This window comes from Nelusetta ayraudi, unplaced genomic scaffold, assembly GCF_046127955.1.
Source record: "Nelusetta ayraudi isolate G7.1 ecotype Tasmania unplaced genomic scaffold, CSIRO-AGI_Nayr_v1 ptg000053l, whole genome shotgun sequence".
NCBI lineage: Eukaryota > Metazoa > Chordata > Actinopteri > Tetraodontiformes > Monacanthidae > Nelusetta > Nelusetta ayraudi.
In genome coordinates, this window is record NW_027466103.1 from 7220389 (window position 1) to 7245988 (window position 25600).

The 25600-nt window shown below is 46.5% G+C and overlaps 1 protein-coding gene across 1 annotated transcript in view; it reads left to right on the plus strand.

Annotated features, from left to right (window-relative positions):
- b4galnt4a (beta-1,4-N-acetyl-galactosaminyl transferase 4a) overlaps nucleotides 1-25600 on the plus strand; it is a 124924-nt gene that overhangs the window by 59631 nt on the left and 39693 nt on the right. The window contains exons 3-6 of the mRNA XM_076038007.1: nucleotides 13562-13660; nucleotides 22777-22872; nucleotides 24244-24334; nucleotides 25459-25559. Of these exons, the coding sequence (XP_075894122.1) occupies nucleotides 13562-13660; nucleotides 22777-22872; nucleotides 24244-24334; nucleotides 25459-25559 (387 nt within the window). The remainder of the gene's footprint in view (nucleotides 1-13561; nucleotides 13661-22776; nucleotides 22873-24243; nucleotides 24335-25458; nucleotides 25560-25600) is intronic.

Genomic DNA, 25600 nt, shown 5'->3' on the forward strand with positions numbered 1-25600 from the left:
TTCGGTAAATACAGAGGAGGACGCGTTTTCCTGCAACGAGCTATAAATTACCTCTCCACCTCCGCTCAGGTGTCCAGAGGTTGACGCAAAAAGGATGGACAGGAAACAGGAGTAGGGACAGTGAGAGCCAGCGAGCGTCAGGAGGTGCAACACAGAGAGTTTTTGTGGAGAAGAGGAGACGAGGGGACCAGAGAGACGGCGACAGACTATGATGAAGATCCATTGTTGTCTCCTCTCCGCCATTTATCTTCACTAAAATGCGTCGACACCACTGAATGGCCGGGCCACAGGGCAGGTCCTGCAGCTCGCTGCGTGGGCTCCCAAATAGAGCCGGTGTTGCGGAGGTCACAAGCAAAATGATAATGCGTAAAAGCAGAGAAGAAAGAGGAAAAGCACAAAATGGCTCTGGTGGTGCTAGGAAGGTGCCGAGGAAACATTAGAATAACATTTCTTTCCAGGGAGGTGAGATTTTGTGTGTTTTTTCATATATTTCGGCATGCATTGTGCACAAAGCCGAGCAGGCTTTTTGTGAAAACTGACAGGCACCACTGACGAGTTGACAAAAGCAGCTGTTGGCTTAAAAAGACTGCAAACAGAAATTCCACGCACACCGTGAAAAAGTAGGAAAGTGTTTGGACGCAGGATTAAAAATATCCTCTGGTTTGGTTGAAATGCTGCATTCCTGCTACCAATGTCCTGCTACCAATGTCCTCTAACTGCATAATGTCTCTTTAGGCTGTCAGTTCTGAGTCAGTTCTGAAAATCAGCCCTCTGTGATGTCTGGCAAACAATCAGGTTTAGCACGAAACAATGTTTTTGTTGGAATGAATATTTGACAATGAATCGATCCTTGAGTGAATGGAGCCTTTGAAGCTTTGGGCCTTGGGAAACATTTTGAGAGCAGGATCTCATTTTCAAGAAGAAGCATACATTTTTAATGAAGCGAGATTTTATTTTATTAGTACAACTGTGTAAATATGATGAGTTAAACCCATCCTTTGATGTTAAAGGGACTTTTCGCCGAGCGATAGCTTCCAGGTGCACGATGGGTTGCAGAGGTTGTGAAGCGCAAAGCTGCCGTGGAAGCTTTCAATTACTGTTGCTTGTTTTGTTGTGTTAGTCACGGAGCAGATGATGACACAACAGGAAACAGAAGCAAGTCGGATTCAGGAAGTGGAGGTTTTCTAAAGAGGCAGCTGAGTCCGGACAGGTGGCTATGGGATCCGCAGACAGGTGTGTCTGCTGATGAAGTGCGCTGTCGCAGAGGAAGCTGAAAGGACATTCATTTTGACACACTTTATTAACCAGAGGTTTCCACCCCATAGCTGCTGATGCGTCTTGTTTGTCTGGGATGTGCTGACAGCGCCAAGGAGAGACAGCAACGTGCCAAGGAGAGAGAATGGAAGGGAAAACGAGGGGGCTCTGGAGGGAAAGTCTGTGTTTTAAAGCGTTGCCTAAAAGGTCAAAGTCGGCGGTCATCCTAAATGTCGTATATCCATCCACAGTCAGAGGCTCGTCCTGCTCTGAGATGAAAGACGCACCTCAAATGCACTGCTTCTGCCCAGAAGTGATGGGCAACTTTCAAAGACAGTACAAAGAAAAAGGGGGGGGAGGGCAAGGATGAAAAGGTAGAAATGAAGAGACTTTTCTTGGCTCCCACCGGGCCTTTGCAGACACTCATAAATGTGCTCAGTTGAGGTTATTAAAAAAAATAGATAGATAAATAAATAAATGAATGATTCTGATGGGGTCACATGTCCCCCATATCTCCCGCTGGACAGATTCCCATTACAATTGTCCTCTAACAAATTTAATATCAACTTATTAAAAAAAGAAAAAATCCACTTAATTAATAGTTAATTTTTTAAAACCCCACAAGTTTGTGTGCTTGAGGGGTTAATACGATTCCTCTCCTCTCTGCAGCAGGACATTTGTATTATCGGTCTGCAGCACAGAAAGTTTAGAGTAGGATTTCTCCTGATTGATAGACTCTCACTGTGCCGACATTAATTCGGGTTCCTTTCAAGCTGCTCTGGATCTTTTAAGGCAACTTTTAAATGGAGCACTCGACAATAAGCTTACGTAATAAGTGGTCCCTTCGTGAAGCCAGTCGGGGAGGAGCCGATTTGGTATCGAGCCTACATTTAACTCTCACCGGACATTGAATTAAACATACTTCGGAGTTGAAAGGCTGGAGGAGACGTGCTGGGGAGCTGCCAAACGAAGATAGGATAGAGGAAAGAAAATACCAAAGCAGGACAGTGCGCCTGGGAGTGCTGGTCAGCAGAAAGTCAGTGGCGGAATCTGCGGAGGCATCACACTCCTCGCAAATCAAAAGATACGCGCGTGTGAAATGTGCTGCACAGTCTGTACGTCCTGTCTGCCGTGTACTTACAGCGGATCTGCCCCTTAGTCCGCCCGACACGCGTGCATTTTGTAATTTTGCTGCCTCCAATATTATTCCGCAAGATATGTTTTATTTAAAAGCAGTTGGAAATCTCTAGCTTTCCGTGTCAGATGAACGTTTCATCAATTCCTCGTGATGTTTTTCACATCAGCCTCGGAGAAAGACAACGGGATGAGTTGTGAAAGTGGGCCAGTCCAACTTTTGCCAGTCACAAATTTGACTTGCAGTGCGTGGAAACACATTTTTGTTTTTATTCCGCCTTCATCTTAGAAGTTTAGGCCTGAAACCTCAGCAGTCAAGCTGCCTCACCTGCCTGCAGAAGGCAGGAGAGTGAGTGCGAGTTGAGACGTAAAACCGTTTCGGTGAGTCCAGTTCAAGTTTCTTGGATGGACGGGCACAGGTAAGTCGCAGCCTGAAGGCAAACAAAGGAACGCTTAGTCTGACTGACTGCACTCATCTGCACTCCAGAGGACGTATTGTTGCCTCGGCGCTCACTTCAGCTGAAGTAAATACCGGTGAGCGGTAATAAGCTGATAGCAGCTCAAAGCGCTGTTAACCGTCCTCCTGTGTCCTGCGCCGGCGGAACAACCGTCGTGTTCAGCTGTTCCGAGTACTGATCCCACATTCCATCTCAGGTGGAGATATTGCTTCAACTCCTCCCAGTATTTGCCTCCGTGGCAGCCGAGCACCTGTTGTAGCTACAGTGCACGCACGAGAGGGAGGGAAAAAAAGAAGCCTACCGACTTCCTGCACAAGCTGTCGGTGTTTGTGTCCACCGGGGCCGACGTAATTAGATGTGAGTATTGATTGTAGGCATAGCTAATCTCAGATAGCGCACTCTCCGTGAGGGCTGTTTGGCTCCTCCCTCACTCCTTTCACTTTGCATCATCACAGATAATCAAGCCGCCGACACCTCCGAGGGGTTCTTAGCGGTCGCTCGTTGATCCCGGCAAACCTCCCCCGAAAGCCAGTGTAAGTTACTGCTGGCGTATGTGAAGCTTATTGACGGCGATTTACAGTAACCAGCGCGTGTGAGTAGTTAAGTCGCTTGTAATTTGGGAAGCTTTTAATCCCAGAGCTGCTTTCATCCCAGTCGGCACCCCTGTGGGTGTGTTGAAGTGGAGGAGGAGCCGTGTCAAGTGCATTCCTAAATGTCACATGATACCTTTTGTCTTGAACGCACTCCGTGTGCTTACTTTGGCATAGCGCACATGCAAATTCATTTTTACTGACGCAGGAGCTACATTTAAAAAAAACAGGATGTTTTTGGTCCCTTCCTGCTAAACTTTACATGGACCTCCCCTTTCATTTCTCGCTTTGGCACTTTAATGTGAGTCGGAATGTTTGTGAGCGAGCATGCGTACATTTGCCATGGCTTGAGAATTTTCTTCATGCTGCATTCCAGCAAATCAGAGACGATGTTCTGGATTGTACCGCTTTGATGTTCAATGCGGCTCCATGTCGACCTGCGAGGCCAGACGGAACGTTTCCGAAATTTTATTTCCCAGATCCGTCAGAAGAGGGAGGGAGGGGGAGGCTCATTCAAAACTCGTAAAGTTATTGGATGAAGCGCTCGTCTGCCACAGCGGACCAATCAGATTTTTTTTTTTCTCTTTTTTTTTTTGGATTGCATATTTTTCTTCACAGCTTGAAGCTTCCTGTTTGTGTGAAGTGTGACTGTAGACATGCACCTTCCATATGCTGCTCTGAAATTTGTCCTGGTGTCAAAATAAACTTGCCAAACCCAGTCAGGAGTAAAGTAAAAAAAAAAAAAAATGTTATGCTAAATTCTAAATAGCACACAAAATACGACATACTGCAATAACAGTAAGGTGACAAGAACTGGCAGTTACAGCATTAGCATCTCTGAAATCGCACACACACACACACACACACACACACACACACACACACACTTATTTGACACTTTCTTTGGTACCTGCTGCAAGCTGTACCTGAGAACGTTGGCTTCCACATTAAAGTGTAATTGCTGCTGCGTAGCCAGACTTGCTTCGCACCAGCCGCGCTCGGTGTCTCTCTCGTTTGTCTCCGAGACTTCCGACTGAAGAGGCTTTTTGCTCGGGGAACAGGCGAAAAATTGCCTTGTTTCACAGTCGTCTGGGATGGCACTAAACCCGGGTGCAGTCGAGGCACTCTTGTAAAACGTGAACGCAGACAGTTTTTCACGCCGAGCTGAAAATCCACAGACTAAACGCAGGAAAACCTCTCTGTAGGGGCTTTGTCCCGCCACTGAAACAACAACCTTTGATCTGACATCATCTTGATGACGGTGATAAGGAATACGCCAGCAGCACTGTGTGTGTTCTTGGTAGGAAAAATGCCTCGACTGAATGCTTCGACTGTGGAGGAGTTACATGTAACATTGATATATAATTCAATTACAAAGTAAAGATAATAAATATCATTCTAATCAGATATATTACTGCAAATCATTGTGTAATTAAATTAAAACTTGGGGACTTGTTGGATTGTTCATGATTACCATTTTAATTACGTCTAATCAATTTAAGAAAAAATAATCTTTGCCGAGATGTGATTCATTTTGCTGATTTAAAAGATTGTAGATTATGCCGTCCACATTTTGTATCTCAGAATGATGAGTAATCAAAATGTAGTTAAATTTAATTAGTTACATTACTTTGATAACGTAATTGAAATTGTAACAATACTCATAATTAACTAATAGTTACATTTTCAATAGGGTAACTCGTTATCGTTACCAATTACATTTGCAAAGTGATCTTCCTATCACAGACCAGTAGTAGTCGTAGCAGTCGTTGTAGGTGGTTTTTAAAGGCCAGTGTGTTTTTGTTGCTCTGATTGAAATCAGGTCACATTCATTCCTCCATTTCAAAGCGGAGAAATCCAGCAGAACTCTCGTGTCCACGTTGCTGTGGCGAGTGGGGGGTGGGGGGGGCTTTGTCTGTAGCAGCCTGCCTCCCTCTGTCAATATCACAGTGTCCTGCTCGCTGCAGGCCTGGTGTTGATTAGGTCAGCCTGAGCATCCAGCAGGTCAGACCTGATTGGCAGTGCAAGCGTTTGCTTCTTCAATCCTCCAGCTGCCTCATGTCACGCCGCATCACCGTTAATCAGGCCGGACAGACATTTCAGACCGGGTGTGAACGACGGAGGCCGTTGGAGGTCTTCCCTCCAACTTGCCACTGAAAAAAAAAAAAAGCACATCAGCGCTGCGTTGTGTTGCGTAGGCGCTGGAAATTGCAGCTCTTATCCAGAGTTTCAAGCTGCTTGCCTTTTTCTTCTTTATCCCACATTTGCATGCGAGGCAAGCCAACATTTCCCCCTTGCCACTAATCTGACCTGTAGCTTTCTGCTACGAGCTCTGCTTACACTGAATTTGCAATGATTAAGGCACCTTCAGCTGCCTCTCCGCAGAGCACACTTCCTCAGGCTGCCCTGAAAAAAAACCTCGGATATTTTTAATAACTCTGCAAAGATTACGTGCCGTCAAGCACCGCAGCCGCTGCCGCAGCCGCTGCTGCCGCTGCCGCCGCCGCCGCCGCCCCCATTAAAATGCCCAGTCAGGCGGAGAGAGAATCAAAGTCCCAAGCCGGTCAGCAAAGTGGGTTTGTGTCATTTTGATGCACTGCTGCCACCGATAATCCACGACGCATCAAAAACAATAAAGCGACCTGTCGCAGAAAATGAATGCGGACCTTAAATCACTGGATCTGGGACGTGAGTGGCTGGAAATGGACGGCGGAGACAAAGCTCTCGCCAGGCCCGTATCGATTGAGCCGCCGCGTCCTTGCACGCCCGCTGTATCGACTGCAGACTCGAGCGCGACACAAGTCTTAACACCTCGTCCCCGGCCCTGAATCGATGGGCTGCGGGCCTCGGACAAAGAACCTGCTCATGTTATTTATTTATTTCAATAAAGGTTTCTACATGTTGAGCGCCGTCGGCGCCACATCAAAACCAACGCTGCACAAAAAAACCCAGACAGGACGCTGATGCTTCATCCTCTGCCGTCCTTCTCTCCTCCCCCTTCGTCTCCCGTGTGTCTTATTGTCTCCCCCGCTGCTCCCCTCACCATTAATCTTCCCGCCAGCCAACCGCGAGGCCTCGCTCCCGCTGTCGACTGCTCGCCCTGTTTCTGTTTTATTCTGTTTCAATTTTTTTCCATCCTCCCTTTCACTTCTTCGTCGGGCTTTCTACTCGTCCGTGGATCGGTGTGTAATATGTCCTATGAATAATGCACGCAGCCAGACCAAAATAGTTGCGCTCCCGCGTCCCTTTTTGGCCGAGAATTTTGTTCTGCGACAGTTTAAGTCAACGCGCTCGGACTCTTTCTGTTTCCACTCAGCGGTGCCAGCCGCTTTGTTAAGAGCGGCGGGGATTTGGAGGTAAACGTATCAGGAAGCGCCAAAGCCGCAGCTCCTGCTGCAACAGGCGAGAGCGGCTAAACTGTGAGATCACGGCGCAGGTTCATTGAAAGTCTTGGCATGTCCAGGCGCTGATCTGGGATCAGTGAGGTGGCTCCCGGGACAATCCCGTTCATTAGCCGACACCCGGAGCGGCCGCATCGACATATGCCAGTCCGCGGGCGAAAATGACATTTTCATTTTCCTGCAGCCGTTCCTGATGTGGTGCGGCAGTGTGAAATATCACTGTGGCCGATGATCATCGGTCACGTCCTCCTTGATTTCAAGCAATAAAAACCTCCAATTAATCCAAAAAAATGAGCCACTTTGATTTGACGCAGTCATTATTACTTACGGTCGCGTTCTGCATTTCTTGTGACTATAGAACAGAGAAGGGCAAACTTTTTAACTGGTGGGTTCTAAATTTTTACAGAGGGCCCGGAGGTAGGACCAGATGGATGGAGTGTGTTGGTGGCCCACCTCATAGGAGGATGAAATGTATAATCGGATAAAGCATGTCTCTTGAAAACGAACATTAAATGTGTCTTTGAAGCCCCATTGTACTTCGCTCTTTATTGAAATGACTCTTAAAACACTGAAAAATAGAACTATTTTATTAGTTAGTTACTATTAATATAATTTCTTCAAGTTCGTCAGGCCGGATTAAAAAAAAGCTTGACGGCACACATATGGCCCCCGGGCCGTTGTTTGCCCGTGCCGGCTATAGAAGCACAGCAGACGAGCGCCGTGCTGATTTATGCTAAACTATTCTAAAGACGGCGGCTTTCTTATGGCTCCTCTGCATGCGGCTCCCAAACTTTAAAAACACCAGAGTGACTCTGGAGGGATTAAACTGACAGCGCAGCATGAAGGAGCGTGCACGCTGCATTATGCATGTTGTGCAGGTGCGCAGTCAGAAGTTCACATGCACACACACACACACACACACACACACACACACACACACACACACACACACACATGCACACCTGAGGTCGTGTGGGTTTGTTTTAGCAAACCCTGGTGCTGCTTGTGGTGGGTCTAATTAATGAAGGCCGGATTTCCTTCTCGTTGTCTGTGTCGCGACAGGCTTTAAAGCAGCACTATATGAAACTTGGACCTGGATGACCTTCCAGACAAAGTTCCATAGTTTAAATAGTTTTAAAATCAGCAAAAACTCAATATTTATTAAAACTGCATTGCCAGTCAAGAGAACAGATGAAATTAACAATGGATTGAAACAAACTGCTGTTATAATAGAAAATCAGCAGATTATTATTTGTCATTATTGTTTGTCATCTGTTTATTCAGTTGAAATGAAGGAATTGAACTTCATCCAGTTTAGCTCCAAAAAGTTGAACTGATCTGTTACTGATATCATGTTATCATTAAATAAAATTTAGTCATGCATTTTCCTCAATGAATCTAATTTCCAGAGCTTGCAAAAAAAAAATCCCCTGTATTTGTGTTTATTAAATTCAAATAAGAATTTTAACAACCAGAGTTTGGAGAAAAACTCAATGTCACTGTGCTTTGTCACGTATGCGGCTTCTAGTGCCACAGAAAGAGCTCGAGCGACGGCTTTTTATTGACGATTCTAATTGACTATGCACTGAAACACAAACACCTTTCCTCAGCAAAGCGTCTTATCAAACGGGGCCTCGTTGAAAGGAGCGACAATCCCTCTTTTCAGTCGCCGTCGCAATCGCCGCAGTTTCAAATCCCCGGCGGAGCTTTTTGTGGCTGCGGCTCTGGCGAAGAAGCGGGCAGCCGCTGGTTTGTTTGCTGCGCTGTGCGAAGGCGGCTGGGAAGCTGGGGAGGGAGGATGCTGGCAATCCTCAGTGGCTTCACACAATCTCCCAGCCCGAGGGATTTGTGCCGAGCAGACTGGCACGGTGAGCGGTGCCTCAGCCATCAGAGGTCCTCTCTGCTGGGCCTTCCTGAACCGCTGCACCTGCTCCTCTGACTGCTGCGCCGTCGCTCGCCTCCATTTGTTCTCCCGCTCTTTCCTCATTCCCTCACCTCGTCCTTTCTCTTTTATCTCGCCGTTTGGGCCCCGTGGAAATCTCTCCGCTCGTGCATCACCTATATTGGATGTGTCTGTTCGGTGGCGATGCGCCGTCACTCCGTTATCCAGCGACATGACGTATCTGGGAATGTGTTTTCCTTATCGCAGTCATGAAACGCCGCAGCCCTAAATTTGGAGCATCGTTCTGCGGAGGCATTTTCTTTCTGTCTTTCTTTCTTGAGGTGATGAATGGCCGATTTGTCAGTGCCACAGGTATATTGTCCCTCAGTTGATTATTCACACAGAGCCGTCATAGCCCTCTGTCCATTCAGGAAGATTAAAAATGATATTTCTAAATCTTAACCGTGATGGCCTGAATGGAGTTTCCAAATTTAAACCTCACCCATCTACTCCTCACCGTTATGTTGATTTTGCATTGTCTTCAGTTCTAAGCACGGGGCAAAAAAAATCAAGGTCGTGTCCTTGTGAACTTTCCACGTGGAGTTTGCATGTTCTCCTTGTGTCTGTTCTCTGCGGGTTCTCCAAGTCCAAAAACATGCACGTGAGCCAAAGTGGGAATTCTCCATCGGCCGTAGGGTTGAGCGTGAGTGCAGGTGGTTGCTTGTCTTTCCATGAGGCCCTGCGACACAGTGGCGGCTTGTCCAGGGTGTCACCCAACCTTCGCCTGAGGACAGCTGGGATGGGCTCCTGCATCCCCTGCAACCCTGAGTGCAAGAGGAACACTAGAAAATAGCATGCAATCTCCATACCAGCTGTCTGAACAGTGCAGTGGTCCAGCTTGGCTCAAAGCAGCGACATTAGAACGTTTTTATTTTTGCCTAAAATATGTCCTGGACAAGAGCGCGTTCCTATTTAGAGCGTTGTCAGTTAGTTTAGGTGCTGGAACTGGCCATAGTTGAGAGAGACACAGTGAGGCTACAGTGAATACCTTGGCCATTAACATGGTGGCACCATCAGACATGTTGCAAGACATGATATGTTGGGTTTTTTGTCAGTTTTATTATACTTTGGCACCATTGGGTAATTTCTTTCCCCCTCACTTGAAACTCAAGGATTATTGTTATGAGATCAGGGCAGCAGTGCCTCCATGGAGATGCAGTAAATGGATGAACTGTCTATATTTAAGTGTGTAAACACTGTGCAGGTTTTCCAGGTTGTTCTTGGCTACAAGTTGCTGAGATTTTGAAGACTTTGGGGAGCCGTGCGAGCCGTTCCGCTGCTGCTGCTGCTGCTGCTGCTGCTGTTGCTGCTGTTGCTGCTGCTGCTGCTGCTGCTGCTGCTGCTGCTGCTGCTGCTGCTGCTGCTGTTGTGGTTTGGGAGTGAGAGAGTTGTCCAACCCAAATGTGGCCCACATGCCAACAGATTGGTGCTTGTTTGTGTTTAATAAGGGGGAATAATGAGGCTGGTCGGCGTTCTAGGACACTGACTCCAGCTGTTTCTCCGGGCCTGGATCAGCTGGGTCGCCTGCTTGAGCTGCACTGTGGGAAGACCAGAGAGGCCAGGAGCCTCTGTGACGCCTGGATTCCTGCAACAGACCCTCAAGGGATGGATGTCTAATTGATCAGTCGCCGCTTTCTTAAAATCCCCGTTAGTCTCGGGTTGTTTTTCAGTTAAAACCTCAACAAATTTGAAAAACACGCCAAAGCTCAGCTGTAATTAAATACTTCCTCCTCCCTCACCCCTCCCCCCACCACCACCACCACCACCACCTCTCCACCCCTCCGAGCCATTACTGCCAGCGCAAGACAAAGCGCGCTCGTCGTTACAGATTGTTTGTCATTCCATCTGAGTGAAAGTTAACAAGGTAAACAGCGATGTATACGTATGATGAATGCACAGTCTCATCAGCTTGATTGATAGTCCCTGGTTGCCACGATGCAATGTTTAATACATGAGGACCATCTGATGGGCTCCTTAGCATCCACTCTAATTATTATCAGCCATGACACACTTCTGGGACCCACGCCAGATATACAGTACACACACACACACACACACACACACACACATATATATGTCTACGTGTTCTATGTTTTAGGGAACACATTACTAAGAAGTCGCAAAATCCTACAAGTGCTCAGAGTGAGCTGTGACTAAACGGCGCCACCTCCCCGAAGCTCAAGCACACGACGGTGCAGCAGGAAATGAGGCCGACGAGATGATGACGTCAGCGGCTCTGACAGCCGCTCTTTGAGCCGCGGCATCACTTTGGGAAATAAACGATGTCTGCGCCGGTCGGAGACGGATCCCCGGCGGTGATTTACATTTTGATCGCTCAGTGTTGACAGCACATTATCACCAAAACACCGTCTCAATCTGATCGCAGCCGCCGACCGCAGATCCCCGAGTCTGCCGCTCCCGGCGCGGATAATCTTTCATCGTCATTCAAACAGTCGCCGCGCACCTGTTCTAATAGTGAAAGCTGATTAACGAGGGTATAGCCGGGATCAAAACAAAAAAAAACAATCTCCCGCCTCCTGGCTCGCTCACATTAAGCACGAGTCAGCGTGGAGAGTGTTTGATGCAGAATCACTCGCAAAGCCTGTCTGGAAATTATTATTTTGGTGAGGCGGGGGGATAAATAAACACTTTGCGTTTGACTCAGAATGTTTTGTAGGTGGGGATTATGAAGAAGATTTTTCCTTCCTGTGATTAGTTTCCCGCTGCTTTCACACCTCTCACTGCCCCCTTTAAAATAGCAGCGACACCTGGAGAAACGTCTTTAGTCCTTAATAGAGGTGACAACACTGGCTGTGCGTTAACCCCTCAGTCAGTTGGACACGATGCAGTAGTCCCTGGGTTCCCACACGCTGGCACAGGCAAGACTAGAACCCCCTTTTATACTTTCACATTAACTCTCTCCAAACTCGTTGCTCTGTTGCTGCACGTCTCCACTGTCTGACTCCACCTGACTCACCTGAGCTCCGCAGTCGTGCTGTGTTTACAAATGTGTGGGAGAGAAGTTAGTTTTTAGTTTTAGTTGTTTTGTGCGTAGCGCAGCGCTGGCATTGTTCCTTCTCATTAGGAGGCTTTGAAAGGTGAGGAAACTCCACCTATCAAATCTGCACAATCACCTCATTGCTGGTATTAAGATCAACCTCCTATGTGTGTGTGTGTGTTTTTTTTTTATTAAAGAGCGTCTGGCTTCACCCTCGTCTCCGCCTGTGTTGGGTTTTTTTTAACCTCTGTCGCTGTTGATGGGAAAAGCACGTCATGTCCTTCACAGGGGCGTCTCTGAGCGTTTCTGAGTGTCAGACGGAGCTCGCGCCTGTTGTTTTCGCTCCTTGTTTTTTCCCTCTCAGGAGGAGAACCTGTTGTCATGTTTCCACACCGTTACCTTCCCTGCCCTCCTTCGTCTCTCTCCCCGCTGGAAGTTAAAAAAAAAAGCAATCAAAGGCTCAGCGTCTGACGCCGGTCTCTTTTCCGCTCCTGCTTCTAAAAAAACTTTTTTCCCTCTTCTCCTGTTTCCTCTTTGCAACAGCGCTGCTGGCTTCCCAACAGAAGCTGTTCAGTTTGAAGCACTGCTGTGAAACTCTCCAAGTTTGTCTCGTCGGCTGCGTCGCTCTCGGCTGCGTGTGGGCAGTTAGTTCCTAATCCGAGAGCCTTTCAGCTCACCGTATTTGGGCGTGTGGCCGTCCGTTTGATGTGTCCTTCCCATCACACTGCTGGATGCACTGGGTGGTGGATACGAGCCCCTTGCTGTTCTGGCTAAATCCCAGATGATTGGAGGATTAGGGCTCCCTGAGAGACGACCAGGCTGATTATGATGATTTCAGAGACTAAATCATTTCAAATCTGCCTTCTGACTGAACAGGAGGGATTCAGCAAGTTTCATTGCCGTAACGTGACGCGTGTACACACACTCGTTTCTGTCTGTTTGATAATCTTGCAAAGCGGAGCCACTGAGACTCAAACCCAGAAGTCTTTTAAAACAAAACCAACCAAACACCTTGCATCCTTAATTCAGCAGGTTGGAGTGTGACATGTCCAGTTAGCTTCCACTAATGAGAACAAGGCGCTGGCTGTGGGACGAGAACAGAAGCTGAACCTGCTCGACCAGATGGAACTTTTCCGAACTGCTTCGGATTTATCCCACGTATGCATCGGGTAAAGACCCCTTACAAAGTGTTTGGTGAGGGCCAAGTCACTGTGCACCGCTGTGTTTATTTTTAGTCTGACCAAAGCCGGTAGGAAGCAAAAGACAAAAACAAGCTATGTGCCGAGAAAAACCTCGACTGCCTCGTCTTTGTTCCCCTGTTGTGGTTAAAAACGACATCCACTTATGACAAATCTGCCGCTCCAGCTAATCTCTTTAGCAGCAGCCATTGTTCTCGATGCACAGCAGCTTCTCCTTTCCACTCGTCTTCTGTGGTTTCTTTGAGCGTCTTGCAGCGTTTGCTTTCGTGAACCTCCCACCTCTGTGGTGGATCGGTACAACGAGGTCCGTCTGCCTGGGCTGCTGTCAGTGCGAGAGAAATAACTTTCGCCCAGTCACCTCGTCAGGGCACGCGTTTACATGTGAATGTTTCTTCCCCCTTCCAAATGTTATCTGTGAGCTGCTCCACAGATGTGCGGTTACAAGCTTGCAGTTACTTTAAAAATGAGACTGACTCATTGGTATGTGGATGTACAAAAGATGTTTTTAAGACGCGTTTGTATCTTGCTTGCTCCTGATCCTCGTCCTCTGATCCGTGTCCTTCTTTCCACTCCGTCTTGTTCCAGGATGACGACCCAGTCACTGGAGGGGCCAACGGCAGGGAAAACATCCTCGTTCGGAAGTTCCTCAGCCAGCGACACAAGAAAGTGCCATGGAAACCCGAGGTAATTTCCCTCCCTTTTATTTGGCGTCTCCTCTGAGGGTTCCTCCTATCTCCCCATCAGCCCTTTGGCTTTCACGCCGGCAAACCATGAGAACGTTTTGCTGAGATAACATCCCACACGTGCACGTGTACAACGTGTTAATTACCCCTGTGAAAGCGGGCTGACTAATTCCATTTTATCAATATTTTCTTAATTAGAGTTTTTCTGCAGAATCTTATTCCGTCCTCGTTCCAGTTTTTGCGCCTCGAAGAAATGTAGATTTTGTCAGCCGAGCTCAGTCATTTTCTGGAGGTATCATCCAGTGAGAAAAATATGCCAATTAGCACCATGATTTAGCGGTGTGGGGGGTAATTATTTTTCTTCCTTTGGCATTAGCAGGTTAGCTTTGGAAGCACCTGTGATATTAAGATTGAGGGTGATTGATCCTAATTTTTCTGCTCGCTGACTGATGCACTTTACACACCCGCCGTAATAATGGGAGGAGCCAGGCGGGGAAATTAGCAGCAGATCTGCGATAAAGCGGCTCCAGTTCTGTTGCTTGTTCGGTAGAGTTTAATTAAAGGCCTTATATCAGCAGCTCCGATCTTCAACATATCTTTCATTAGCTATTCTCTTAGCTGAGATAAAGTGGAGCCGTCTCACGGTATGCAGCGTCTTTCGCCTTTGATATCCCAGGCCATCTATTAAAATCCAACTGGGATGTTCTCTGTTGGCATTATTTAAAATGTTGCTCTGTCCAACTGCGCGACAGCCAGTCGATGTCGGCGGCCAAGCGACACATCTGAGGCCGGCAGCGCCGATACTTTATGATAAACAGCTGCTTCCTCCCCGCCCCTCTTTGCTCGTAGCGGCGCTTTATCGCAACGTGTGTAATAGCGATCCAAGTCGCTCGACGCTCGTGCACTTCAGAGGCGCCGACTCGAGTTCGCTGGCCAAACATAATTTTCTATTCACGGTTCGGTTCCGAGCAGCCGCCCTAGAGAAGGGAAATAAATGTTGCAGCGTCTTCCCCAAAATACATTTTGCAGTGCGTTGTTGCACGTGACCGGCATCAGAGCTGACTTCGCCTATAGCCGCGGCGGTGCACCCTCAGCCCACTGACAAAGCAACTCCTCGGACACAGTGTAACTCAATTGAAGCCGTCATATGTCTCTTCAAACCCATTTACGGAAAATGGGAAGCCTGCTCCTCTCTGATCTCGGACTTGCGTTATGTCAAGCGGCCTAACCAGGTTTGTCAAGAGTCATGAAGTGCAGCAGCTCTCCCTCCTTCCTGCTCCTCACTGGCTATCTGTCCTAATTACCAACACTAACTCGGCTCCCTGGTGCACCGCCAAGCTGGCAGAGGTCTGAGGCGCAGACTCGGCTCGGGCTGGTGGAGGTAGAGCGCTGCCATATGCCAGCTGTCACACTCTGGCGGAGGTCAGGCATCAGGGCATCCGGAGGCATTTTATTCCTGCCAGACAGATGCACAAAGACGTGGCAGCCTTGCGGAATCAGAATGCGGACGTCATGTTTTGTAGAAAATTCTAACAAGTCAAATCAAGACTTCAGCTTTGTTTTCAATTACGGGTCGGTTTTAATGTCGGTGTTGAGAGGGATTTCTATCGGCAGGTGACTGGAGATTATGGAGAGCACGCGGATGAGGAGAAGGACGCTCTCTGTCACGTCAAGGGCGCCGATGTGTCAATGATGCTATTGGAGAGAGAGCTGACCCAATTTCCTGATTGATGAATTTGCTCGTACAGAGATTCCCATTGATCCTCCTCTCACTGATGTCCAGCTCCTTGTCCTCTTCCACAGCGCTGCCTCGGTAAAGTGGACAGTAGGCAGAACACTCACTATTCATTGTGCACGCATGGTGCAGTAACCCTTCTCGCTGCCTGTTCAAACCAGGAAGTGAAATCATTTGGAAGAGGTCAACATTTTGAGAACCACGCACAGGTTGTATTGAAACTAAAGGGACTGATGTCCAGGAAGAGATTATTATTAGTTTTGTGATTTGTGATTGTTTGTCATTTATAGGAGGAACACTTTACTGCTGCAGCAAAAACAACAAACCCAGTGATAGAAGGGAGAGAGAAGTTTCAACACGCTGTCTTTACTTCTCGACGCTGCAAACTCTCACACGCTGAACCTTTATGGACCTTTACCCTCCTGTTGTTAAATGAAAGTGTTTTCTTTACACTTGGTTTGACCAACAGGCCTGTGTGAAATCAATTTCCTTTTGAAATTGCCGTGGCGACGGCTTCCATCAGAGGTTCAGTCTTGATGTGCAGAAGTGGCAGCATTGTTCTTCTGTGTGTTGTGTTGGCAGCCAGCGTAACAGAGGGAGGGAGACTTCACTGTCGGTCTCAATAAACAGCACTAGATGATGATATGAAAGAATGAGGCAGCTAATGATGACCTACTTTTTGAGAATGGAGGCACACGTGAGAACATTTCATCTGCAATATAACTGACACGTACCTTGAGAAAATTTAATCAGAAATTTTCACCAAAGTCAGAATTGTTTTGTGATGCCTAAATAACTTTTTTAAGAGACAGTTATCGTCTCTAATATTGGGACTGTTCTGGCTGCTTAACAAGCGACTGTATTTGTAAGATGAAAACAGAACAAAGGTGGTAGTGGGCTTTTGCAGATTTGGACAGCTAGTAGTTCACCAGTCAGAAAATGAAAATGGAAACTGTGAGACAGTGCGGTGTGGTGACTCAGGTGGGAGGAAACTGCGTCGCTGCAAGGTCAACAGTGTGTGTGTGTGTGTGTGTGTGTGTTTGTGGGGGGGTCAGCTCTCCTGTCATCATGCAATCACACTGGTCGTCGGTCGAACAGACCAGACGTGTGATTGTCATTTCATCCCACCCCTCCTTCTACCACGCTGTTGGTCTCTCTGTCTCTCTGTCTCTCTGTCTATCTGTCTGTCTGTCTGTCTGTCTGTCTGTCTGTCTCCTTTGTGAAGCATCTTTACAAAATGCACAGGCTGTAGGCACACATTTAATTACAACATAGTGGATAATACATCTTTCCATCTCATCCCTCCCTTCATCCCTGAGATCGCCGTGTCTGCTGCCCGCCCCCCACCCCCCACCCCCATGATATGTTCCTGACATGACAGAAGACGTGTAATCACGGGACAGATGGTAGATTATACAAACCCCTCGTTACAGCAGTTGACGGGGCTTGAATCTAGATCGCATGAACCTTGTCTTCGTTTTTTTTCTCTCCCCGACTCACTGTGTGAAATGACTTCTCGTTATCTTTCCCTTTATAATCCCTTCTTTCAGACCTCGTGAAGTCTCCCGTTTCCTTTCCTCCCGTCCCACCTCGTGCCCTCTTTCCTAAACTGCATTCAACTGCCCTCGAAGACTTCAGATCGAGAGATTCTTTTCTTTCTTCTTTTAAAATATGTTCAAGTCGTAACATTGCTTTGGCAGTCACAGAGGGAATAGTTCACATGTAACATCTATCATTTGATCATCCATTCAGCGCAGGCAAGGCGCAGCTGTCGGGCGAAACTGGGGGATAAAATGCATTATGATGCCTCAACCATCAGCTTTTATGCACCTCTCCGACGGATTTCCACCATGCAGCGGTCCCGCTGGTATTGTGTACGTTCAGCGCGCCCCATGCCAGGAACATCATGCCTTACTTTCCTCATCCAAAGACGATTTACATTGTCAGCTGGTGCGACCGCTCGTCAGTAGGCGGGCCGAGCGGGCGTTTGTCAATGCCTGGCGCCGACAGGGAACGCAGAAGGCTGCACCAGATTTTTGGGCGAGGGAAACGGCTTTGCGCAGGGAGGGGGAGGAGGAAAGTCTGAGAGTCTGGCTGATGGTACAACCGAGTGGTTGAGAGGAAGGAGAGGCTTTACAGCGAGAAGACGTGGTGAACAGAGAGGGAGATGTGTCCCGCAGAGATGTGAAAGAGGATCAAGAGTGGGGAAAGACGTTTGAGTGCTGTCTGAAGCTACGTTTTTAGGGTTTATTCTATAATCCAAGCTGGACTCTGCAGTAGCTACAATGTCGCTGGTTAACCTGGCCGACCATGGAGCGTTCCCTAAATCGCTTGGATTCGTTTAACCTACCCGACTGGGAAGGAGCTCAAGGAAAGGAAAAAACAAAACTTGAAATTGGCCGAACTGTCTTTTTTTTTTTTTTTTTCTTTACTGCTACTCAGAAAAAACTAACAAGCCATCTTCAAAAAAATTCCCGTTTCTCGCTGGAAACGACTGAAAACGATGTAGTACCTTTGCCAGGCCTGGTGTTGCGCCACAAGTTCACTCCCTGAATGCTGAAGATGAAGAAGACGAACACCAGAAGCACGCCGTGAATAAAGAAGAAGGAGCTCACTAACGACAACAAAATAAGCCAGTTAATGAAATAAAAAACATAAATCCATAATGTACACCTTCAAAGTTGACTCGAATATATATCATACCCTCCCGCTAAACCCTCTGCTGTGTGTCTGTTCGTATTCTTTTTACATACACATTCTTTATATTGACAGATGGCCTCCTTTAATCTCACCACACCCGCGCTCTTCCTGGTGAAATCTCCTCTGAGCTATAGGTGCGTCGCTCCTTTGAAACCCCGGCAGCTTAAGACGATATGCATGTATGTAGGACAGTTGCAGTGAATAACTCAGGGATAAGATGAAGAGGAAAGAGGCGTGCAAAGAAACTGATGACAGGCATGAACATCACAACAAGGAGTTTAATGCTTCAGGGGTGGGTGACTGCAATTTGTATTACTTATTTATTTTTTGGCCCATGCAATTTACACAAAAAAAAAATGGCACACTTTTATTTGATAAATTTTGGTAAGTATATTGTTTAACAATAACAATAACAACGACAATAATAACAATAAATAAGCAACGATACCAATCGGTTTTATGTGTCTTAGCGGCAATGTACTTCCATATTGCTCTTTACTGCTGTTTTGCATGCCCTTAAATACATCTGTATCATCAGCTGTTAGCCCACCATTCATGCGGCAGAAATGTATTAGGAAAACATTGAACAATATCGTTTTCCTCAGACTCAGTTGCAGACTGAATGATTATGACTGACACTGCAATTTCAAATTGGGCTCTTATCTCCCACCATCACCAGTAGTACCTGCAGTCTGCTTTCATTGTTGTTGAATTTGTTATTGTTTATCCCACTGGAGGGAAAATACCCTGGAAGTGACACCTGTCTGTCACAGACTTTGAGAAATGGAAACGAGAGAGAAGAAAGAAGGTTGAGAGACGAAGCGGCGCTCAAGTTGTCTCTTCCTCATCTGATTATCAAATTAGAATGCTTATCTTTCCACCAAAGGGGTGGCTTAAGAGAAAGGCACGCGGTACCAAGTAAAACCCAAGGCTAGTGAGACCCAATGAATGAGTCTGACAGCTGAGCTCAGGAGAACTGAAGACTGAGGGGTAGTGACAGCGTGCAGACTGATGAAGGGATGAGGAAGTGTAGATAGGGAGGTCAGAGGGAAGAGGTGTCAGGGAGAGTTGCAAGGGAAACAGCTCAGCCGTCGCAGGACTAAAGCCTGGACAACACGTATGGGGATGTTTTTCTCAACTGATATTTTCATTCTCTGTTTAAAAAAAAATTCTCTGTCCACACATAAACTCCAAAACCCCAAACACAATCGCCGCAATAAGTAAGCTACAAGCACAGACCCGCCTGTCGGTGACGATTGGTGAGATATCAAATGTGTTGGAAGGAGAACGTCCTGGGCGTGTGCAATCAAGAGGTGGCAGTGACTCTAAACATAGACAGAGAGAAGAAAAAGTTACAGCAAGCAGGAAGAAAACAACAAAAATCATCATTTAGTGTGTAGCCACAGTGGGTTGAGCCAAGAAAACATCATCTTGTTATAGAAGGCAGGCTGCAGGCAGACGGTCCGGAGGGTGTCAGGAACAGTGTCCTGACACAAAGTTGGGAAAGTCTTTACTTATTCAAAGAAGTGAGTAAACACGTCAATACTATCGACCGAACTGTCAGCCGCTGTTGTTGTTTCCATTCACGTGCGAACAGAGCAGTGGCGACAGACATCACATCCTCACTCGCTCGCTCGCTCCCTCTTGACGTGTCCGCAGGGTTTCACCCAATCAGATACTTTTGAAAATCTTAGCTTTAAAAAAAAAAACAAAAAACAATACAATCTCTGTTTATGTGGACGATAACTCCGCATTCGTATGGCCCATAGGCCCAATCCTGCAAAAAAAATGTGTTTCGAAAACTAAAAACTACCTTCATGTTCCCCCTGATCCACATCATGATGAAAATCAGCTCTCAAGCTCTCAACCACAAAATACAGCAAGCCCCACACACACACACACACACACACACACACACACACACACACACACACACACACACACACACACGTGTGTGTGTACGTGTGTGAATAATTAGCCATTTTAGTACCACTAAAAGATGAGTCATGTGGGAGCCAAGCCAAAATATATATGTATACATATGTATTTATGTATACAGAGTCAGCCATATGCATATGTATACACACATCAGGAAAAGAAAAATCTTACATAAATACATTTAATTTGTACAAGTACTTCTATACATATAGATACGTGTAGAGGCCAAAGGTAACTTGTATTAATGATATTTGAATAAATTTGGTATTTTTGGTATATTTATGCATATTTTTCTTTTCCTGATGTGTGTATATATTATTTTGGCTGACTGAATATATTCACATATATATTTGCTTAAGACCTACAGGAAATCTATTAAAACTTTTTCACATTAACACAGAGGCCCTTCATTTAAACACCTGGCTCATTTTCTAACTCCTCGTTTTTCCTGATTTGTTTCCTTCAACCTCACAAATGCACGTCTCTCAGTTTTCGTTTGTACCGGTCTTGCGCTCAAATAGTAAAGTCCTTAAAAATCAAACATTCACCTGTCACCAAGGGGCATGCACACGCACGCGCACACTCACACACACCTTAGATGGTTTGGACTGACTCGCCTGCACAACAACAATACCTCATGGTTAATGCATGAGCCATAATTGCCGCGCTGCCGTCAAGGTGCAGAGCACGTAGTCGGCCATGCAGAGCGTGGAGAGAATTAAGAAGGTCTGACTTTAGGTCGGGCCATCTGTTCGACGGCGCCTGCACGCACCTGAGGGCACGACAGCCGTCGGCGCTCCGCTCTCTTTAAGCACGAACGTAGACACAGAGCCGCAAAGCAGTGTTTTTCCTGGAAAAGCCTCGGCCCTCCTCCAGATCTGTAACTGCACCGAGTTCAAGCTTCATTGCTTAGTTTGTTTTTTCAAACTGCCAGATTTGACAGCTACCACTTGTCTCCTGCACGGCCAACAGACGCAGTCGCTTACGTTAGTGGGCGCTCAACTGTCCTCGAGACCAAGCGAGGCCATCGCCGCTCGGGCTTTGATCCTCGGCGGGAACCCCGCTGCCTCGTCTCAGAGTCATTTGGCGAGAAGGCGACTCGCTCCTCGGGGCTCCGGCTCGACGTTCCAAATGTCTGTGGCGGCATTACAGTGGCAGCCCGCTGAGACTGAGAGTCATGCATCTGAAGGGCGTAGCAGGCGTCTCGGCTTGACTGGAAGCTTCTGTGCATCTTCGTGTCTTTGTGCGTTTGGACGGGCTGCTGCTGACGCCGACTGTTTCGTAAAAAAACTTTTGGGGCCTGATTCACTAAAGGTTTGCACCCAGAATAACAGCCAAAAACATCATTAGATGCTGCTTAGGTGCGCTAATTAATGACATAGTAGGGGGCGCAATGGGGGTTGCGATGTGATGTCTGCTGTCAGTCCAGCGGCGGTTCTATCAGCCCTCTGTGGTCCGATTGTCCCGATAGAACACGTGCATCAAAGGCAACAGTTCTCACTTCCTGTCGCACTGCACAGTGCTGGTCGCAGTTGCGTAGCTGCAATCATGTCACTTGCAGTCAGGTGTTGTTCCATGCTCTCTCCGGCTGAAAGCTGGACCATCCTCAACTCACGGACGAGAACTCTATTGGCGCGGGCAAGCAGTGGCGACGCCTCCTATTTCGGATCTTAGTAAATCAGGCTCCCCTGGACGGGAGGAGGAACGATCCAAATAAAACTTGAAAGGTGATTTGACAAACCAACACGAGGTCGATGAGAGTTTTCACAGCCAGTTGAGCCACTCGGAAACAGCCCGAGGCTCCGTGCCGGTGCGAGGGGAGAAGTACGTCGCTGCCACGGTGTAAATAAACTGCCAGCGCCAGAGGGAAGCCAAGTTCAAAGCCTTCAGTACCATCGTTTCTCCTCTTTTTAATGCGAAAATGTCAACCACCTTGTGCTAAACTATATTTCTATACCCAGTCATGTCTTCTACCCCTCTTGGTCTTCTTCTGTGGTTTTCAAAGGCTACTTGTAGCAGGAGCTTTCTGCTTTGGTCAAACTTCAAAGAAAGCTGATGGGTTACGATAATAATGCTAATAATCCACAGGAAAGCATTTAGATTGGCTCTTAGCAAGATTTTAAAATGTCAATTAGCACGGCAGGCTAAGACGGGTTTGGCCGTCTCAGCACAGTGGAAGGTGACTGTAAAACCAGCCCCGGTTATGTTGGACACATCGTACGAATGTCATACGCGCAACCTAAACTCTCCCAAACTTGGGAAGCAGTTTAACTTTGGCACTCATCAAACAGCAGGACGGTGAAAACGGAGCGTGTTGGTGTGTGTCGGCGCGTGTGAAGGAAACAGACTGGACTCGCCATCTGTCCTCGCTGTGTCCTGTGATTTCCCTGTGTAATTCAGACAAATGTCAGACTGCGAGCCGGGGATGAGCTCCGACAAACGGCTCCAGACAGCCTCGCTTCACACCCCACCACTGTTTGTGCCTGCTGACGCCTTCTCTCATTCCGAACAGTGAGACCGTCTGAAAGTGGCGAGAATTCATTTCTCCGACATGTTTGGAGGAGATATTCTGCTGCCTCAGAAGATGAGCATGTTCCCAGAACCCTGCGCAAATGTTGTCTGTCAATCAGAATGGAGACATTATGAACTGATATATTCTCTAGGAAATGTGACAGTGATATTTACATATATATGTGTTTCTGTTTTTTTTTCCACTAGCCTGTTTTCTCTTTGTGTGTCCCCAGTATAAGGGCCAGGCCAATTTGCATGTGTTTGAAGACTGGTGTGGATCATCTGTGGCGCAACTCAGAAAGAACCTGCACTTCCCTCTTTACCCTCATGTAAGTAGAACCACCTTCTTCTGTGCCCTTATTTGTGTACCTGTAGCTGTGGCTGAATTCACAGGGTTTTTGTTCAGGGTACAGTCTTTAAATCTCCAATTTAATGAGTTTTTAACTTCAAATGGACAGAAACAGCTTTTTAATTCATTTCTGATGGCGGTGGTGATTTGCTGGCTGATATGAAGCTTAGCGTTGCTTGCTAGCTAATTAAGCAATTAGGATCACAAATGAAGTTTGTTGGAAGCATATTCTCAAGGAAAAGTGTTTTGTTTTTTTTAAACATTTGAGCGTAACCATATGTGCTGAGAACTACTGAGGAAAAAAAACAACAAAGTCAATGGGTGTTTTACAAGTGTTGGCTGCTAAAGAACTGAATATATTTGTATCGAGGGCCAGAGTGTTTAAATCAGTCTGATGATTTGTTTGTTGGCTTTTATTATTTGAGGTATTTTTTTTAAGTTTTTTAAGTAACTTTTGTTAATAAGGTGCTGAAAACTGCTAGCTAGCTAGTTATTAACATATACATTTTAAGCACCTAAATAACCATTAAAAAGGAACTCCACGAGTATTGGGAGCAAATGTATTAAAATTGTTTGCTTCCCCCTGCCGTTTCATTCTGCACAATCTAACAATGTGTGCACAGTCTCATCTAGAATGACTACAAATGATTACAAATGAGGTGATAAAGACTGGAGCTAAAGCTGCACTCTGTTCAGTTGCTGTTGTAACTTGTGAATGTCCCCACTGTGTGGCAAATAAAGACTTCTTATTTTAGTGTAAGTCAAGTAAACTTCCTGGAAAACTGTTATGGCTTATTTTGTGAGGTTGTAATGTGGCACTTCCATAAATACCCTCTTTTTATGTCAGGATGATTCTACAATACTTGCCATTGGTGTAGGGCAACTATTATTCTAGACTAGTGCAGAAAGAAAGATATAAAATGTAATTTTTAAAAGCCACTGAAAATTTTAAGCTCCAGATTTAACTTTTTATTTAATTCCTCTAAAGTTTTCTGTCTTGAATTTTTTTATGCATTTTCAGAGCCAGTGAAGTCTCTATTCTAACAAATTACAAAAAAGCCCCAAAACTGAGTTTGGAGACTGAGTGATGGAACAATTTGACACTTGCTCTAAATCAGATTTTTCACATTCTTCCCTTACATTATTTTTCAGAAAAGCTAATGCTGTTTTTTTTTTTTTTTTACAAGTCTGCCAAGTTTTGCTCTCATAACCCAACCTCTTATGAGATGTTTGTTGGCTGTTTAAATCCTCCATTAGTTACTCAAAAGAGCTGTTGCAGTGTTTTGGTCATTATTTGTTTATATTATGCCTGAATCTGTAATAATTATCTTCCCCCTGATTCTCTTTGCAGACCAGAACCACAGTGAAGAAGCTTGCGGTTGCTCCAAAATGGAAAAACTATGGCCTCAGAATATTTGGCTTTCTTCACCCTTACAGAGATGGTATGTGACTCATTGCACGCACTGACCTTTCCTCTGAAGCTAATGTTCCATAAGAGAAGGCTGTTTCTTTCCAATTTTAATTGTGCAGCTAAAGAGCCACTAATATAGAGAATGTTCTGGGTTTTTTTTATTGGCTGAATGCCTAAGATCTCCAAACTGAATCTCATTACCTTGCCCTCATCACCCAAACCTAACTCTGTTGCTATGGAAATTGAAAAGCCTGAACACCCAAAGGGCCCTTTGGGCAAAATTGCAGCACAAAGTTGGGCCAGTAAGTAGATTACAGCTCATTTGATTCCCTTATGAAGCCTTTCCTAGTGGTATGACTCTCCCCAACCAATGGCTCAGGGGTCCCGCTCTCTCCAGGATTCCAATAAGTGCCTTGCTGCACCTCACACTGTCACACACAGCCTCTCGGATGCTGTTTTTAAGACTGCTGAAGAGTTGGACTGAAAGAGTTTTTCAGGCGAATGGATCCAAACAATTCACGCTGCCCCTAGCGTGGCACATCCTCGATAAGTGAGTTAGACCATTATCATTACGACTTAAATCCTGTGTAATTCCCAGGTGGAAAATAGAAAGTGCTCAAACCCATGAAAGGTGTGCTCGGGATCGTGTCCCTGTGTTAAAATGCAACACACTGTGGCAGAAAATACGTTATATAACCTTGTTTATCACCGTATGAAGGGATGAAAAGTCACACTGATGCCATGTTTCAAAGGCGGCAGCGTGAGGCTGCGATCCGCTTAGAGGCAAAGGAGCTTCACGTCAGCGTCAGATGCCACAACAGCCTCGCAATTGTCAAGTTACCTGCCTGTTAACTTTCACATAAGAAAACTTTTCACGTCAAACTTAAGCTGATGCTCATTTGATTTCCGGAATCTGCCACCGAGCTCCAGTTGCACTTTCATAGTTTGCCAAAAATGTTTCATTCGATGTCAGAAGCCGTCCGCCCATTTGGATGTCGGGTTTGTTTTCACACCTGAGAGGCCCGTCGATGAGGTCGGGTTTGTTTTCACACCTGAGAGGCCCGTTGATGAGGTCACGTCCTGTCTGATAAGACTGGGACTACGCTGATCTTATCGGACGCCACCGCCAACCCCCGTCCTTCTCTTCACTTCCAGGTGACTTCCAGTTCTCAGTATCGTCCGACGACAACTCTGAGTTTTGGCTGAGTCTCGATGAGAACCCGCTCAACGCCCGGCTGCTGGTCTACGTGGGGCGGGTAAGTGCTGATCTGTGCCGCACTCCTGGATAATATCTCAA